The following is a 14618-nucleotide window of genomic DNA, read 5'->3' as shown; positions in this document are numbered from 1 at the left end:
CCTATTTTTTATTCTTTATTTTCAAAACAGGGTCCCACTAAATCGCAGAACACCTCACTAAGTTACCGAGGCTGTCCGCGAATCTGAGATCCTCCTATCTCAGTTTGCCAAGTACTGGGATTACAAGCATGTGCCACTGTGCCTGGCTTGCCATTTTTGTTTTATATGCTCCTTTATGTGTCTATGTTTTACTTCAATATAATGGTTTATTTAAAAATCTATGTATATACCAACTTGTACAGATGTTAATAAAACATTAAGTAAAAAATGCAGACTGTCAGCTGGGTGTGGTAACACATGCGTGTAATCCTAGTACTTACAAAGCTGAGACAGGAGGATCCGCACCAGCCATTTAGCAAGGTACTCTGCAACTTACTGAGAGCCTATTTCAAAACAACAACAACAACAACAACAACAACAAATAAATTAGGGCTGGCGGGCACTAATGGTGAGTGCTAATTAAAGGTATATTATAGTTCAGTGAATTTTCACAAGATGAACACCTCCGCATAATCACTATCAGAATTAATAGCCGGGCGTGGTGACACGTACTTGTAATCCCAGCGCTTGGGAGGCTGAGACAGGAGGATCATACAGGTTCGAAGCCAGCCTCAGCTACTTAGTGAGGCCCTCAGCAACTTAGCGAGATCCTGGTTCCAAATAAATTATAAAATAGGCCTGAGAGTGTAGCCTGGAGGTAGAAAACCCCTGGGTTCCATCCCATGCAATCCTCCTGTCTCAGCCTCCCAAGCGCGGGGATTACAAGCGTGCGCCACCATACACGGCTTTTTATTTTTTATTTTGAAACAGGGTCTTGAGCCAAGCGTGGTGGCACATGCTTATAATCCCAGTACTTGGGAGGCTGAGACAGGAGGATCACAGGTTTGAAGCCAGCCTCAGCAACTTAGTGAGGCTCTCAGCAACTCAGTGAGACCCTGTTTCCAAATAAAATATTAAAAAATGGATCTGAGAGTATATTCCGGAGGTAGAAAGCCTCTGGGTTCCACCCCCAGTACTGCCAAAAAAAAAAAATTTTTTTTGTTGTTGTTGATTTTTATTTTGAAACAGTGTGTGGGTAAGTTAAATCATGCACTAGCCTTGAATCTGTGATCATCCTCCTATCTCAGCCTCCCAAATACCACCACACCTGGCTCAGTTTACCCATTTCTATTAGGTATTTACCTAGAACTTTTGGATAGTAGCTTGGGAGGCTGAGACAGGAGGCTGAGACAGGGGATTACAAGCGTGCACCACCACTCCCGCCAATGTTATTTTAATCTTACTGATTTGTGGTATTTTTTTTTTTGAGGAACCCAGTTGCAAAGAGCCTCACTAGGTAGTTGAGGCTGTCCACGAACCGTGATCCTCCGGTCTCAGCCTTCTGAATGCTGGGATTACAAGCGTGCGCAAACACAGGTGTTCTGGATGTACATTGCAAATATTTTCTTCCACCCTGTGCTTCACTCTCTTAATATTTTGTTTTGATGAATATAAATTATGAATCATAATGCAGTCCAGTTTGTCAATATTTCTTTATTCTTATTTTTTAATTTTTTTGCAGGTCTGGGGATGGAATCCAGGGGCATTCAATCTCCAAGCTATACCCCCTGCCCTATTTCTTATTCTTTATTTTGAAACAGGGTCTCACTCAGTTGCAAAGGGCCTAAGTAGCTGAGGCTGTCCACAAACTACAATCCTCCTGTCTCAGCCTCCCAAATGCTGGGATTATAAGCATGCCCGGCTTAGATTAAATTCTTAATTTCAGGTATTTTTAATTATTTTGTGTGGTACTGGGTATTGAACCCAGAGTCATTCTATCTCTGAGCTACACCCCCCATCTCTCCCTCTTTTCCATTTTGACACAGGATCTCACTAAGTTGCTATACATTTGCTTTGAACCTGTGTGATCTTACTGTCTCAGCCTCCCAAGTACTGGGATTACATGTGTTTTAATTTTGTTGTTGTTGTTGTTAGTTTGAAACAAGGTGTCTCTAAACTGCTGAAGGCCTTACCAAGCTACTGAGGCTGTCTTCAAACCTGTGATCCTCCTGTCTCAACATCTTAAAAACTGAGATTACAGGCATGCGCCACCACACCCAGCTTAACTTGTTTTTTATTTCATTTTTCTTTTTCTTTTCCCTTCATGTGTAAGTGTGTGTGAGAGACAGAGAGATGTGGGTTAAACCCAGGGCCTGGCACTGCTAAGTAAATGTTCCACCACTGAGCTTTATCCCAGCCCTTCAATGTTTTTAAATTTTAGAATTCCCATTTTATTCTCTTTATTGTAGTTTCCATCCCCATCCCTTTCTCTCTTTTGCAGTGCTGGGGATCAAACCCAGGGCCTCCCGCTTGCTAGATGAGCACTCTGTCACTGCGCTCCATCCCTAGCCTTCTCTTTTGTATTTTATCTCAGTTATTTTACAGTCTGTGTCTGAGAGCAATAGTAACAGTAGATCTCTCTATGGGACTCTTGCTATGATCTGATTCCCCTCCTGGTTTTTCAGTTAATTCTCATCTCTCACATATCTGGTTATTTTTGTTGAAATATTAGAGACTTCCAGGAAGATGGTGACCGAGAAAAGCGGGGCTTAAGAGCCCCGCTAACAACCAATCTCCATTACCACAAAATCAGCGCCTTTCATAGCCAGAAAACACCATCACCAGAGAAACAAAAAAGTCACCAGGCTCCAGAGAGAAAGCGGACTGAGAACAGAGCTCAGAGCCACAGAGGAGATCCGAGGACGCAGCAGCAGCGCCATATTGCCGGCGGCAGCGGCAAATTCACCGAACGGCTACAGCAAGCCGAGGTGAGCCGCTGCGGAACAGCCAGGCAGGATTTCTCGCCGCAGGTAAAATCTAAAGCTCCCAGTGGCTGAGCTCGGCACACGCTGCAGGGATTCAGAGTGGAAATCAAAACCAAGAAGTAATACGCCAGCCTCACGGCCGAGGGCTTAGCAGCGGCGCCATATTGCCACCAGCAGCAGCAGCAGAGAATTCACCGAATCCAGTACAGCTACATCTGCGTACTCAAGAACAGTGAGTCAAATTGCGGGCCACAGAGGAGAAATCCCAGTACTGTACTCCCTGGGACTTGACCCAGTGGGGGAGGGGCGGTGGCAGAGATATCACACCATAGGAGAACGTGCAACCTGGCACCCCCCTCAGTCTAAAGCAGCCTCTATCGACTCTCTGGGTCGGAGACTCTGTGATACAACCTAGTAAAGGAGTAGTGGGGTCTGAGATACTACAGACTCGAGATCCAGAACACCTTAAGTGAAGTCATAGTGACCCAAGGGAAGAACCCAGAGAAGGCACAAACTTCCTAAATCATGGGAAAGAGGAATAATACTGGAGCAATGAATGCCCACAACCCCACAACATCAGAACCCGATAAAACTGAAAATCAGAGATTTCTAGAAGATCAAATCAAGAAAATAACTGTAGAAATAATAGAGGTGCTTCGAAAAGAACTCAGAGAGAGCCAAAAAGAGATAAAGGATGCAATTAATGAAGTAAAGGCCTCAATTCAAAGTACAAACAACCGATTAGACCACATGGAGAACAGAATCTCGCTCTTAGAAGATGATCATTCCAAAAATGAACGCATAGTTTCTAATCTAGGAAAAAATATCCGACGGCAGGAATCTGATATTGAAGAAATATGGGCCCATTTTAAGAGAGCTAACCTAAGAATAATTGGAATAGAGGAGGGAAAAGAAAGTGATACCAAAGGGATCAACAATCTCTTCAAGGAAGTAATAGCAGAAAATTTTCCAAACAAAGAGCAAGAGGTTGATACACAGGTCCAGGAAACTTATAGAACTCCCTTTAGACAGGATCGGAGAAGAGGATCCCCACGCCACATAATTGTCAAAATGACCAATGTGGAAGCCAAGCAGAGACTCTTAAAGGCAACAAAAACAAAGGGCCAAGTGACATTCAGAGGCAAACCAATTAGAATCACTCCAGACTTCCCAAACCAAGTCATGAGAGCCAGAAGGGCTTGGAGTAACATATTCCAAACTCTGAAAGAAAACAACTTCCAGCCAAAAATTTCCTACCCAGCAAAACTTTCTATCAAATTAGATGGAGAAATAAGAAGCTTCCATGACAAACAGAAACTGAAGGAATTTATGTCTTCAAAACCAGCACTAGAGAAAATAGTCAAAGAGATTAACTACAAAGAAGAAATAGGTAACACACACCAGAACCAGAGAAACAAGAGTTTCCATCAAACAGTCAACTAAGATTGGTTATCTGTGGAGATTCATTACTTATGTTAGTCTTTTACCTATCTCTAAATGGTATTGTTTGCCTTTATTGTTGTTAATTTTTAGGATTTCTAGTTGGAATATTAATATACCTTCAGATATAGCATTTGGAAATATTTTATCCCATTCTATTAGTAACTGTTAACTCTGTTCACATTGTCTTTGGATATACAATATTTTTTTTATTTTTTAGGGAGTTTGTATACTCTTCTGTTGCCTGTGCCACTGAAATCATATCCAAGAAATCACTGCCAATTTCAATGTTGTGAGGTTTTATGACCCAGATTTTCTCCTAAAAGTTTATAGTCTTAAGATTTATATTTAGGTCTTTTATCTATTTTGAGTTAATATTTGTATATGGGATTAGGTAAGGATCCAACTTTATTCTTTTCCATGTAATTATTATGTTTCAACAATATTTAGTTAAAAGATTATTATTTCCACCACCAAATGTTCATGGAAACCTTGTCAAAAATAACTTGACAATATAGGGAAGAATTTAGCTCTAGGCTTTTATTTAACTCCAATGGTTTATATATCTGCCTTTAGAATAGTACTACACTGTTTCAATTATTGTAGCTTTATATGGTTTGAAATCAGAAAATATATATCTTCTAGCTTTGTTCTTTTTTAAGATCGTTTTGGGTATCTAGAGTCCATATTCCATATTAGGATAGATTTTTTTTTCTGAAAAATAAATATATAAATATATGATAGTTTTACCTAAAAAAATAGAAAAAAAATATTCTCTGGTAAGAAAGAAAGTAAAAAGAAATATTGAAATGTTATCTTTAAGTCATCAAAAGCTTGGTATCAGACAAATGAAACTGTTATGTGAGATTATCATTTTTAATTTTGGATAAATTGCTAAAATACTAGATGTCAACCACTAAGCCAAGCATGGGAGGGAGGGATGGGGAGAGAATAGGGTGGGGATCGGGTGGGGGCTGACTGGGCGATGTGTGCATGTATGTCTACAAAAGTTTGTATCCCACTATGATGTATGAATACAGTACACCAATAAAAATAAAGAAAGAAAGAAAGAAAGAAAGAACGAAAAAAAGAAATATTAGAGATATGTATGAAAAATTATGAGGATAATTTGAAGCTCAAGGCAATGTTATTTTCCTCCAAGGTGGATTATTTTCTTCTGGCAAGCAGTAGGGGTGAAGAGCACAGAGCATCTTAATCCTATCAGGTCAAGCTGCTTTGAAGCTGGTGTACAGTCTTTGTGAGGGCAGGTCCGCTTCTGGCTCATTATCACTCCTGGGATATAAAAGTTGGCAGGGGGTGTAGGCTCCAGCTCAGGATGTTTTCCAGGGTCCCTCCTCCTGGCAGGACCTGCATTACAATCTCGCCCTTGCCCTCGGAGTCCTCAGTGAGCCTTGCTCAGCCTCTTCCCTACTTAACAGCAACTCTGGTCTCAGCAGGGGGTCAAAGGGGAAAGCTGAAACAAGTCAGGCTCACATCTCTGGGTTTCTTTTTTTTCCCCCTGGGAACTTGGCTCATTAAGTCCTTGCTGTTTGGTAGCTCCATAATTACTTTGAATACATGTTTATATATACACTGCCCACAGACCGGATTTTGTGATTATTCTAGTTTGAGGGTTGATCTGAAACAAGCTAGTCACCATTAACAGCAGTGGAAATCCTCTTTGTTCTGTAGTCCATAGAATTTATTTGACTTCCTTGAAGAATGGACATACCACAATTAATTTACTCTTTCCCCTGTTGCTGGGCATTAAAATATTTCTACGTATTCTTTCAATTAAAGACATGCTGAAATTACAACCGTGGAGTTGAATCCTTAAGTACTTAAGCGAAAATATGTATAGAGCTGTAGAATAGAATTACTGATCTTTATTTTTATTTTCCTCAAAATTTTGCTTTAAGGAGTATATAATTTTACACTTTTTTGTGGTACTGGGTTCATGAGTTTTTATTTGTGGCTTCCCTAAAATCTGTTTTTTTTTTTTTTTTGTGGTACTGGGGATGGAACCCTTCTACCTCTGGGCTACACTCCCAGACCTATTTTTTTATATATTTATTTTGGAAACAGGGTCTCTTAAGCCAGCACAGCTGGCTTCGAACCTGCGCTATCCTCCTGTCTCTGCCTCCCAAGCGCAGGGATTACGAGCATGAGCCACCACACCTGGCCTAAAATCTGTTTCTAATCTGTTTCTAATACCACCTTCCAAATATCAATGATAGAGGACTCATCTCGGTTGGATTTCTTTAAAATAAAAAAACAACTCTGTCTTGTTTCAAATGCAAAACACGTAATTGCTATATTTTTTTCACTCCTAGGAATTTTTTGATGTGTGGCCAGTTCTGATGGGCGAGGCTCCTCCCTACACTGGTCCCAGGACTCCGGATGGAAGGGTAAGTCTCTCTTTGGCCTTTTCAGTATGGACAAATGTTTAATAACGTTCAAGTGCAAGACACAGTAGATTCTGCTGAATGACATTTCTTTAACACATATATACTATCTCCTTTGGTTGTCTCTCTTGACTTATAAGAATTTTTTGCAATTTGCCAAACACTTTTATTTGCTGGAGTTTCACAGTAACCTGGTACTGTAGACCAAACAAGAATCAACATCCTCATTTCATAGTTGAGAATTCCAGACAGCCAGGAAACCTGATGGAGGATTTACCCAGCAAGGAAGCTGAAATCAGATATCTTAGAGATGGAAAGGACCAAGCTGGGCGTGGTGGTGTACACTTGTAATCCCAGTACTTGGGAGGCCGAGACAGGAAAATTGCAGGTTCGTGGCTATCCTCAACTATTTAGGCATTTGGCAACTTAGTGAGACCCTGTTTTAAAATAAAGAATAAAAATAGAACTAGGGGTGTAGCTCAATGGTTGAATGCCTCTGAGTTCAATCCCCAATACCATAAGAAAAAGAGAAAGACAGATATAAAGCCATTTTTAAATTAATTAATTAGTTAAGTTGTGTGTGTGTGGTACTGGGGATTGAACCCAGGGCATTTGACCTCTGAGCTACACCCCCCAGCTCTTTTAATTTTGAAACAGAGTTTCGCTAAATTGCTGAGGCTGTTCTCATACCTGCGATCTTCCTGTCACAGCCTCCCAAGTACTGGGATTACAGGAGTGCACCACCACGTCCAGTGGGAATGAATTTTTATATATAATCTAGACTGTTCAAATTGATAGCCAGAATGCCAGTCAGTAGATATCTTTGTTGTGTCGCAAAGGTTTAAAATTTTGTTTGTTCAAGCTGGGCATGATGGCGCATGCTTGTAATTCCTGCGCTTGGGAGGCTGAGACAGGAGGATCGCATAGGTTCAAAGCCAGCCTCAGATACTTAGTGAGGCTCTCAGCAACTTAGTGAGACCCTGTTTCCAAATAAATATAAAATAGGTCTGGGAGTATAGCCTGGAGGTAGAAAGCTTCTGGGTTCCACCCCCAGTACCACAAAAAAAAAATTTTTTTTTGTTTGTTCTTTTTTCTTTTAAGGTACTGGGGATGGAACTCAGGGGCATTCTACCTCTGAGCTATACCCCCAGCCCTATTTTTTATTCTTTATTTTGAAACAGGGTCTCACTAAGTTGCAAAGGGCCTAAGTAGTAGCTGAGGCTGTCCATGAACCTTGATCCTCTGTCTCAGCCTCCCAAATGCTGGGATTACAAGCATGTGCCACCATGCCTGGCTTTGTTTGTTCTTAAAAAAGAAAAATTGAAGCCACAGGTGTGGTAGTGCATAGCCATAGTCCCAACTACTTTAGAGGCTGAGACAGAAATATAGCAAGTTTGAGGTCAGCCAGGGAAATTTAGTGAGATCCTATCTAAACCCCCCAACAAAAAGTTTTTTTTAAAAAAAGATCTGTGTGCCAGTCGTGGTGGTGCACGCTTGTAATCCCCGCACTTGGGAGGTGGAGACAGGAGGATCACGCAGGCTCGAAGCCAGCCGTGCTGGCTTAAGAGACCCTGTTTCCAAATAAAAATATAAATATAGGTATGGGAGTGTAGCCTGGAGGTAGAAGGGTTTCCAGGAACCCCAGTACCACACACACACAAAATCTGTGCATGTAGCTCAGTGGTAGGGTGCTTGCCTTGCATGTGTGCAGCCCTGGGTTCAATCCCCAGTACCACACATTTGCACGTGCATGCACACACACACACACACACACACACACACACACACACAAATTGAATTGGTGGCTAACACTTAATAATCAATATTATTAAATGTTGACATTTTATTAAATGTCAACATTTATTAATGGCAAACATATATTAATTTATATTAATTATATCAGTTATTCCCATAAATATTTGGATTCTCAGCTTATTTTGAAAAGATGGAAGTTCAGTCAAAGCTGGACCCACAATTCCACAGGGTAAATCTGACTGGAGTTGAGTACAGCTGTGTCCTTGGAATGTGACCTGACCTCTCCAATTTACCACAGTCCCATCACTCAGAACTCCCGTACCCTTGGCCCCATGCTTTCATTTCTTTCCAGCCCCCAGCCCTCCACCCCAGGCATTTTAGGGTGTGATGTCTGGTCTCAGCAATAGCCTCAGTCTAAAGATGGGGCACAATCACTTTTGAGCTGCTGAAAAGCTATGCTTGGGATGTGGAAGTGATACAGGGCACATGAGCCTGGCACACAAATGGCTTTCCAGAGCCTGTCAAGTGACTAAATAACCTTAGCCAAAGCCTCACAGGCTTGTCTCCATCTGTGACAAGTACTTTAGAAAATCAACCTGAGGGAGGAAAGGTTTATTCCGGCTCACAGAGGAATTTCAGAGGCTTTAGCCCATGGTCACTTGGGTCTCATGCTTCTGGGCATGTGGTAAGACAGAACATCATTGCAGGGAGTGTGTGGGAAAGCATGTGCTCATCTCATGGTGTCCAGGAAGGGGAAGAGAGGAGAGGAGAGGAGAGGAGAGGAGAGGAGAGGAGAGGAGAGGAGAGGAGAGGAGAAAAGAGGAGAGGAGAGACGATATGGCTCACAGAATGTCTATTCCTCCCATTGTCCATTTCTCCCAAAGACCAGATTTCACAAATAGCAAAAATAGTAAGTGGCAGGTGGCTTTGGAACTGTATATAACATTAAGTCACAAGCAAACTGCCTTTCAGTCTTGGGAGCCAATACATCTGTACATGAACTCGGGCTTTATAGCAAAGCACTTCCAACTGCTCTGGCTGTTTACCACATGATAACTTGAACAGAGGAAGGAAAGGAAAAGAAAGTCAACATTGACTCTGAACCTTTTAAATCAAGTAATGCGTCACTGCAACTGTGTGACAGGAAGTTCCATATAGAAGCTCTTCCAGCACTACTTTCTGATGATGGTTAAATAAGGTTGCATTATGATAGACAACAGGGGTGCATTTTATGGCATGCCCCAAAGAAACAGGAGAGAAGTCCTGCACAAACCCATGTTGGCTCTCCCAAGAGATAGGGCAGTCAGCTTTTGTATCCCCCCCCCCTTTTTTTATTTTGCGGTACTGGGGATGAAACCCAGGGGCATTCTACCTCTGAGCTATACCCCCGGCCCTATTTTTTATTCTTTATTTTAAAACAGAGTCTCGCAGAGTTGCAAAGGGCCTCACTAAGTAGTAGGGTGAGGCTGTCCGCAAACCTCAATCATCCTGTCTCAGCTTCCCGAATGCTGGGATTTACAAGCGTGTGTCACCACACCCAGAGTATTTTGCCCTTTTAACAAGGGAAAAGGCATATAACTATGTTCAGGAATTAGCAGAAACTGTCGTATAGCTGTTCATTTCAGAGGACAAAGTGAATGTGATTGGTCCTGTTGTAGCTGGATCAGCAGACTTGAAAACTGAACTAAATCAAAGATTTTAAGTTAGTTGACATATCCTACGGTGATGAAAATGGATTCATCCCCCACTGAGTTCCTCTCCAGCTTGGAACTCATCCAAAAGAAGAAATGAATAGGTAATACTTTGATGGGATCAGCCAAAGCAGGGGCAAGTACTGTTTTGGAATTGAAGATGGGCAGGGCTTTGGAAACGGGGGCTGTAGAGATTCTGACAGTCCTGGAAAATCTGGATGTATTGAAATATGTTCTTCATTGCTGAGGCACAGAAAAAAGTAAAATTCTTTAAATGCAGAACAAGAGAAGGACAAATCGCATTTCACAAAGAGGCAGGGTGGAACATGAGCTGATTGAGAGCGTGGCCCTTTTGGCGTGGTTTGCTAACCTTCCTTCAGAGCTATGTTGAAAACTGTCACAGCCCTGTCACAAAGAAGGACCCCAGTTTATGGAAGGTTGTAGTAGAATCAGAAGCATTTTGTAGCACTGAGTAGACTTCTAGGGAAAGGAATACCAAGGAGGATCTGATCATGTTTTTACCTTGATGACTAAGTAGTCTACATGAGTATGGCGACATTTGCTTCCTCTCCCCCTCCTCACCTGAGGAGCAGACCCGTAGAGGAATCCCCACAGATCCCTGCTTTCCCATCAGGACATTTCCGGGACTTCAGCCATGAGCATTGGCTATTGAGAAGGAAAGAGAAACAAAACCCAGCCCAACCCTACACTGGTTGGCCATAGTGCAGCCCAGCAGTCTACAATGAAGATCCTAAATGCCACTTTGGAATAATTGTTTAAAAATGTAAAGAACCTCAATTTTTACCTTTACTCAATGGTAAAATTGGTCGTGCTTATATCTTATGAAAAAATGTGGTTTTTTTATCTTTGTGCATAGAAGAAAAAATACTTTTATCTGCTGTAAGCCTTAAAAAGTTAATAGAAGCCGGGTGTGGTGGCTCACACTTGTAATCCCAGCATTTGGGAGGCTGAGCTAGGAGGACCACGGTTCAAGGACAGTCTCAGCTACTTAGTGAGGCTCTTTGCAACTCAGTGAGACTTTGTTTCAAAATAAAGAGTAAAAAATAGGGCTGGGGTGTAGCTTGGATATAGAAGGCCCCTGAGTTCCATCCCTAGTACTGCAAAAAAAAAAAAAAAAAAAGTTAATAGAAATCTCAGCTTGGTGGCACAACCTTGTAATTCTAGTACTTGGGAGGCTGAGAAAGGAGGATTGTGGGTCCATGGCCAGCCTCAGCTATTTAATGAGGCCCTCCACAACTTAGTGAGACCCTGTTACAAAATAAAGAGTTAAAAATAGGGCTGGGGTGTAGCTCAGACGTAGAATGCCCCTGGGTTGAATCCATTGTACCACATACACACAAAAAAAAGTTAATAGAAGCTGAGCATAATGGCACATGCCTGTAATCTCAGTACTTGGGAGGCTGAGACAGGAGGATCACAGATTGGAAGCCAGCCTCAGCAACTTAGCAAGATGATTAGCAGCTGAGACCCTGTTACAAAATTAAAAATAAAATAGGGCTGGGGGTATAGCTCCAAGGTAGGATATCTCTGAGTTCAATCCCTAGTAACACACACACACACACACACACACACACACACACACACACACACACACACACTTAATAGAAGTAAACTTATTTTCAAGTTAGTTTTGTCAGCAGGGTGTGGTGGCACGCACCTGTGATTTCAGGATTTGGGAGACAGACTCAAGTTTGAGAATAGCTTCAGCGATGTAGCGGGACTCTCAATAACCTAGTGAGACCCTGCTTCAAAAAAAAACAAAAAATAGCTGGATGTGATGGTGTGCATCTTTAATCCTAGTACTTGGGAGGTTGAGATAGGAGGATTACAGGTTTGAGGATAGGAGGATAGCCTCAGAAAGTAGTGAGACACTCATCAATCTAGTGAGATCCTGTTTCAGAATAAAAATAAAAAATAGGGCTGGGGGTGCAGCTCAGAGGCAGAATGCCCTGGATTCAATCTCAGTACCACACACACACAAAAAAAAAAAAAAGGCTGGGGGTATATAGCTTAGAGATAGAATGCCCCTGGGTTCAATCCCCAGACCCTAAAAAATTTCTTTACTATAAATTAAATATAAATAAGAAGACTTTTTATCCCAAAAGCCTTTCTCATCTCAGGTAGCCAGCACTTAGTCCTTGCAAGAGGATGACGCATAAGGCTGTGATGGGAAAGGCCCTGGTCTAGGAGTCAGGGGCCTTGGGTTTGTGGGATGAGGCTGGCCACATAACCCCTCGGGCCCTTGGCTTTCCCACACACTCCGTGTTATCCATGAGCTCATCCTCAAAGTCAGTTCCAGGTCCAGGACACAGCCAAGACAGCAACACGCATAGGCCTGTGCTGGGACCAGGCACAGACGTATAGGACCGGCCAGAGGTGGATCTTCTGGGAAACACATACATGTGTGAGTCCATGTGGGCGGAAGCCTGGATTCTAGCCCCCGCTCCACCAGCTAGTTGTGCGGCCTGAAATGAACTCCCAGAAGCCTCGCCTTCTTCACCAACCTCGTAGAGCTGTGGTAACCAAGGCCACGCCCACGTGGGCGCACAGCGGGCACTCCCGTGTGTAACCACGGCTAGCCCATTTGAGCCTCACTATTTGCCACACACATTACCTGGGCTATGACATTTATTCTTTTCAACAAGTTAATGAAGGAAATTTCCTTATTTTCCCCATTAGACAGTTGAGATCATTGAGATTCCAAGGTCAAATCATTGGCACAAATTCTAACCCAGGGTGCTTTTCTCTTTGGTACTTGTCAAAGCTGCCATGCCTTTTATCGTCCTGTTTGCCTCCGAACCTGACTCTTATGCTTTATGTGCCCCATTCTTTTTTATTTTAAGATTCTGACCAATAAGCCTTCCCAAAACTTAGGTCTAAAATTCCATGATAGCAGCTATATCTTACTTTGTCTCCTTTTAAAAATAAAATGGTATGTACATGGGTTTTTTTGTTACTAGGGATAAAACCCAGGGGCATTCTACCTCTGAGCTGTATCCTCAGCCCTATTTTATTTTTGCTTTGAAACAGGTGTCACTAAGTTGGTGAAAGCCTCACTGAGTGGCAGAGACTGGCCTCCAACCTGTAAGCCTTCTGAATCAGTCTCTTATGTACTGAAATTACTGGCATGTGCCGCCATGCTGAGCTATGTATGTGTCTTAATTATTAAAAAGTTAAAAGCCGGGTGTGGGGGTGCATGCTTGTAATCCCAATACTTGGGAGGCTGAGACAAGAGGATCGCAGGTTCAAGGCCAGCCTCAGCTACTTAGTGAGGCCCTCTGCAATTTAGTGAGACCCAGCTCCAAAATAAAGAATAAAATATAGTAGAACGCCTCTGGTTTCCATCTCTAGTACCTCCAAAAAAAAAAAGTTATAAATAGGCCAATTTAGGCTTCCTAGGGGGGAAAAAAAGTACTAGTTTTAAAACTGCTGGAGAAAAAACAAACAAAGAACACCTATGTTTTCATGCGCCACGATTTGGCTACAGCTATGGGGTGGCTCCTTGAGAGGTCCTCTGTCACAGTGTTAGGCTGCGGAGTGAAAGTAACAAAGGTGCTCTTGATGGCCGGTTTTGCTTTTCCAGCCTGCAGTGATTAAGACCTGAATGTGGCCTTGAAGGCAACGGACTAAGCTCAGCGTGTAGAAAAAGCCCTCTTTACCACAAGCATACTGACTTTTTGTTGCTTTTTCTGAAAGCAATTGATTCTACCTTGGGCTTCAAAATTTTCCATTTTTTTCTAGAGAGTCTTGTGGTGACTCCTGGTAGGGCAGCCTGCCAGGAGCAGGAGCCTCGGGCTTGCCAGGGAGTGGAGCACATACCTGGCAGCCAGGCTGAGCGCAGATGGCCCAAGGGCAAGAAGGGAAGTGGCCAAGAAGCTTCCGGAACTCCATGTCCTCCTTTCCTCAGGGCGGAAACAGTTTCACCAAACTTTCAGAAGATAATGTGACCATCCTTGCTTTTTAGATTCACTTACAGGTTACAACTTCACTATTTTAAAATGTTTTGGGCTGGGGTATAGCTCTGCAGTGGAGCAGCTTTCATCCCCAGCACTGGGGAAAAAAAAAAAAAAACACTCTTTAAAAAATCTGTTTATATTTATTGAAAAAGTAATACATGGGCACAATGAAAAACTCACATCAAGGCCGGGCGTGGTGGCACATGCTTGTAATCCCCACGCTTGGTAGGCAGAGACAGGAGGATCGCGCAGGTTCGAAGCCAGCCTCTCTGGCTTAAGAGACCCTGTTTCTAAATAAAAAAGTATAAAAAAAAATAGATCTGGGAGTGTAGCCTGGAGGTAGAAGGGCTTCCAGGAACCCCAGTACCACCAAAAAACAAACAAACAAAAACAACCTAACATCATTCAAATTAAAACTCTTCTTCCTCCTTGTCAGCCTCGCCAAGGCAGCCACAGTTATCCATCCATCTTTCCAGAAATGTCTGTGGATATCCAGAAGTATACATATTCCACCACCCCCAGCAAATGTGTGACTGTGTGTGTGTG

General features: G+C 42.5%; 1 protein-coding gene across 2 annotated transcripts in view; it reads left to right on the top strand.

Annotated features, from left to right (window-relative positions):
* PDE6A (phosphodiesterase 6A) overlaps positions 1-14618 on the top strand; it is a gene marked incomplete at both ends in the record, with an annotated part of 84786 nt that overhangs the window by 18267 nt on the left and 51901 nt on the right. For both annotated transcript variants that reach the window (XM_080698206.1, XM_080698205.1), the window contains one exon: positions 6578-6652. In XM_080698206.1, coding sequence (XP_080554332.1) covers positions 6578-6652 — 75 coding nt within the window. The remainder of the gene's footprint in view (positions 1-6577; positions 6653-14618) is intronic.

The sequence above is a fragment of the Muscardinus avellanarius genome (genome assembly GCF_963383645.1).
Source record: "Muscardinus avellanarius genome assembly, chromosome: 7".
Lineage (NCBI taxonomy): Eukaryota > Metazoa > Chordata > Mammalia > Rodentia > Gliridae > Muscardinus > Muscardinus avellanarius.
This window is presented reverse-complemented; position numbering and strand designations above follow the sequence as displayed.